The 4,093-nt window shown below is 45.2% G+C and overlaps 1 protein-coding gene across 7 annotated transcripts; it reads left to right on the forward strand.

The window, feature by feature from the left end:
• Positions 1-4,093, forward strand: LOC148033603 (uncharacterized). Of its 7 annotated transcripts, XR_015691332.1 has the most exons (5): positions 3-2,402; positions 3,116-3,335; positions 3,486-3,542; positions 3,621-3,687; positions 3,825-3,886. XR_015691332.1 is itself a non-coding variant. In XM_087681525.1 (4 exons), the coding sequence occupies exons 1-4, from the start codon at positions 1,477-1,479 to the stop codon at positions 3,827-3,829; spliced, it is 1,218 nt and encodes a 405-aa protein (XP_087537651.1). In that variant the 5' UTR covers positions 1-1,476; the 3' UTR covers positions 3,830-3,962. The 7 variants fall into 7 exon arrangements, 4 of the variants coding, with proteins under 4 accessions (XP_087537651.1, XP_087537650.1, XP_087537654.1 ...); XM_087681525.1 differs by lacking the exon at positions 3,486-3,542 and having other exon boundaries at positions 1-2,402; positions 3,825-3,962; XR_015691331.1 differs by having other exon boundaries at positions 3,486-3,687; positions 3,825-3,903.

Consider the following 4,093-nt stretch of genomic DNA (forward strand, 5'->3'; position numbering starts at 1 on the left):
CGTGCCTAGCACGGCTCTGTAGTTTCTTCATCATGAAGCAATAGTATTGATAAATTTGCCCACAGGTCGGTGATTTTGCTGTTCCATAGTTTCATTCGTCTCTCAATTTCTCTTTAGTTTCGTTGTACTGCGTCAACACATATGATTCTCTAGTGCTAGTTATTATTCCCTCGCCCATACAGTATCCATAATTTGTTTCCCCAAATTTAGCATACCCTGCAGCCAAATTAGTTGACATTCAGTGGTCTTGTGCCTTTGAAAGAGCTTTCATGAAGAACATTCTATGCTGAGAGTGAGCCTGAGGAGTTTTGGTGAGTTCATTATAGATAGCTCATTTTACTTGCCTGAAACTTTTAGTGCAGGCTGAGGTTGTTGCCGTTGAGGGGTCTTCAGGTTGGTCAGGTAATTGTATAAGAAGAGTTGCCTAATCGAGGGATCAGCTTTCAGAGCGGGTGAGCTGATAGTAATAGGTAGTCTATGCAGCTGCTCTCTTCATATAGCTGTGCCATTGCTTTCGCAACATAGAATCTAGCTTCTGATCATTTGTGGGGGTGCTTGTTCTGGTGGTGGTGGTTCGCGCAGTCGGCGGTGGCATTAACGGCGGCTACAGCTGTTGTCTCAACTGGCACATAATTAATAATTACTGGCATCTGATCGGTGCACGGTATGTTGTGCTAGTGGCCGGCGGCAGCTGATCACGTCGACCGGCACGCGGGGGCGGCAGCAGATATATTCACACCTCCACCTGCTGTATATAGTTTGAAGCACTGAGCTGATAAAAAGTGAATATCGGCCGCACCAGCAAGCAGCACCAGCTCTACCGGACGCCGCTGCAGCCGCCACAGCCGCACTGAGATCTGCGCCGGTCACAACAATTAATTAGAGCTCACATGCACAGGATGGCCGGCAGACTTTAATGAAGTAGTAGTAGTAGTAGTAGTAGGAGGAGGAGGAGGAGGAGGAGGAGGAGGAAGACAAAGCTTATTGTGATCCATGCTAGGTGACTGACTGTTGGGGCAGAGGCGTGCGGCTGACCGCCGGTGGCTGGAGGCGGTGGTGGTGACGGAGGTGGCGACAGGATCAGGTCACACACTTCGTAGTAGCACGTGCTCCTCCGCTTTGTAGTAACTATTGTCGTGGCGGGTGTGGGATGTAGTTCTGGTGGTGGCACGTCCATGTGTTTGTGAAGTGGCCGTGAGGTAATTCAAAGTAGGTGGTTGCTAGAGCCGGTGACGTTGGGCGATGGGCGGCAGAGAGAGAGAGAGGAGGAGATAATAAGGGGGCACCTTCATTTCAAAGCGTGCTTGTCACTGCAGTACGGCCTGTTCCAGCCACCATTCCCTCCAGCCAGCCTTCAAATTCGTCTATTATGTCAATCATTGAGTATATAATTTGGGCAACCAGCCTTAATTTCAGCCGCACCAATCACTTTGTGATCAACTAGCTGACAACTAATTTGATCTACAGTTTGATACAATGACTCATCAGCAACAAAGCTGCCCATTCTCAGCAGCTCCTGCTGGTTCCTTTGCTCATGAGCTTGGAAGCAGCAACAGCTGTACCCAGATTAATAATGCACGTTGTCCGTCCCCCTCCTCCTCATTGCTCCCCCCATCAGCATCACCACCACCACCACCACCACCACTACCGTCATCAACCCATGGTCGTGTTATGTTGGATCATCCCTTATGTCTGTCCTCCATCCACAGTATTCCACCACTCAGTACTACCTCTGATCATGCCCTTCAGCTGGAATATTCCATTTCCGGCCTCCTCGAGGAATCCCCCTTTCATCCTGATACAATCTCACAACCTCCATTCTTAGCAATCTCTGAGCTCATTCCTGATTATCAGGAATATTATAAACCGTACATGACTGATACTGATGAAGAAATCGGGGAAAATATTTTTCAATCACTCCAATTTGAGTGGCTTCCACCATGCTACGAGAGGGAATCGCTTGTCAGAGACTGTCATTCCTACAGCCAAGATGATGACATCTGTTCACTTCGTGCAGCATCACTATTGCAGAATCTTGACACCCATTCTCCTGCCACCATGTCGGATAATATAAGCAACTTTACAGGTCCAGAGCTACCAAATTCTTACCAGAACACTGATCTCAAGTGCTTGAACCAAGAAGATGCAATCTCATTCACAGGACGGAGCTCTCCTGCTGCTTTTAACGTCACGCATGGCTATGTGGGACAGGAAGCAGCAGATGAATGCAGTCCCAGTGATTTAGTTGGAGACATGTCGGAACAGATCAATCCTTATAAAGATCATGGGGTATATACAGTAATATTATCTGTTAACACAGATAAACTTGACTTCGATGATGGCTACCGTTGGCGTAAATATGGGCGAAAGAAGATTAAGTCAAAGGGAGACGATCACGCAAGGTAAATGCTCTTTCATTCGAAACGAAAATTTGCGTGAAAGGCCGTATAAGATTAGGATGGTATCGTTTTAATCATGTTTATGGAAGAATAACAACGTGAGTCTTAGCTGAATAATTGTGCTCTCTTCAAATTCGCTTCTAAAACTCCCTAATCGGAAATGCCCTCGTTTGCACTAGGGATTACCTGAAGTGTGCAAGAGAGGGCTGCCCTGTCAAGAAGAGGGCGGAGCTCTCACGTGAAAGAGAAGGCCACTCCATCTTCACTTACATACACCGCCACAATCACCATCCCTATCAGTAACATCCAAGGGGAACTGATCCCCAAAAGGGGAGACGACAGTGTGTGAAAGGCATTCCGAGTTACTAGATAGAACAAACCAATTAAGACACTACCATACTGATTAACTTCTAGTCTTTCCTAAAAGGGGATGGATGGGCGTCCCAGTGGACGCACCAGACCAGCCACTTGATGAAGGATTTCCTACCTCTGAACATTCATTTGAATAATTGGAGAAGTCTATACTCAAATGTAATCTGGTCTGAGGAACTTCTTTGAAGTAGATCTTTGCAGTTTCAATTGTCGATGATTTACTATGTACAACTATATTGGTAGTTGGAAGAGTGAAGCCACCCGACTCCAATAACAAGGCTTCTCCCGAGGGAAACCCTTTGATTAGCTTAGGATCAATTTAACTTGTTCGTATTCATTTGTAGGCTTTGTATACAATGGGGATGGAATGGGAAGAAATGTAGAAAAGAGAAGCGCGATTCAGTGCAATTTGCAGACTGTGCTCCTGCTTTTCAACTACCTGCGCCAAGCGTTTTAACTGTTCGTGTTAGAAGCGTGCTTTTTCACTTGAATCTATCTGGGGGGGCGGGGGGAATGGAATATTTGTACGTCAATTGCCCACAGCAGCGCGTGATACGACTCAAGGTACACGCGCTTCGAACTTTCTTTGCGTTTCTCAGATGATCAGATCTCTTTTTTTTAAGTTGGAAGCTTTAAAGTTGTATTAAGATAAAACAAAAGGTGTCTTGTCTAACCAAAGATGTCTTGTCTAATGTGGCTCTTTACTCTCAAAAGTCTTTGGACCAATGAGAGAGCACTCAAAGTTGGTATGGGGAATGGACTTTGCCTAAGGTGTGGCCACTAGGTAGAATCAATCCCTCACATATTCCTTAACTGCCTTAAAATACTAACATTTGGTGTTTCTTGCAGGTCCTTGTTTTCAAGTATCATCCCACTAAATTGACTTGGAAGGAGTTGTTACTGGGGGAAATATATGGTCTCCCCCCCCCCCCAATATGGAATTGTATCAGAAGTTATTACCTGTGGAATATATGGATAAGCAAAAACAAGAAAACGTTTGAAAATATTGATGTGGATCCTATTCATGGTCTTAAATTTGATCATTGTTTTCAGGTTGAGAAAGATACAACAACAATTCTCAAGCAGCATGAGGACAATTTGAAGGAGGGACTAGGGAAAGCAGCTTCCACTATGGACGTGGTAGCTATACTGCTGGACATCAAGAAGAAGGCCGAATAATGATGTAGATACTAATCTTAGGATGAACACATCTGATGCTTAAGTTCAAACCTGTTATGGTCTATTTGTTTTGTAAAGCTGATAATCTGTACTCTCAAGTCATGGTAGCTTCCCAGTTTTGAAGTAACACTCCCTTAACCAGA

The sequence above is a fragment of the Lygodium microphyllum genome, chromosome 7 (genome assembly GCF_053477565.2).
Source record: "Lygodium microphyllum isolate KBCC chromosome 7, Lygodium_microphyllum_v1.1.10, whole genome shotgun sequence".
In the NCBI taxonomy this organism is placed as follows: Eukaryota; Viridiplantae; Streptophyta; class Polypodiopsida; order Schizaeales; family Lygodiaceae; genus Lygodium; species Lygodium microphyllum.

What these genes read in the sequence shown, in the direction of transcription:
- LOC148033603 (XM_087681524.1), top strand. Translation starts at nt 1,477, where the DNA reads ATGACTCATCAGCAACAAAGCTGCCCATTCTCAGCAGCTCCTGCTGGT. An exon ending in AAGGGAGACGATCACGCAAG is followed by an intron (nt 2,403 to 3,115) that starts GTAAATGCTCTT and finishes ATTCATTTGTAG; the next exon opens with GCTTTGTATACAATGGGGAT. An exon ending in AGCGCGTGATACGACTCAAG is followed by an intron (nt 3,336 to 3,824) that starts GTACACGCGCTT and finishes CATTGTTTTCAG; the next exon opens with GTTGAGAAAGATACAACAAC.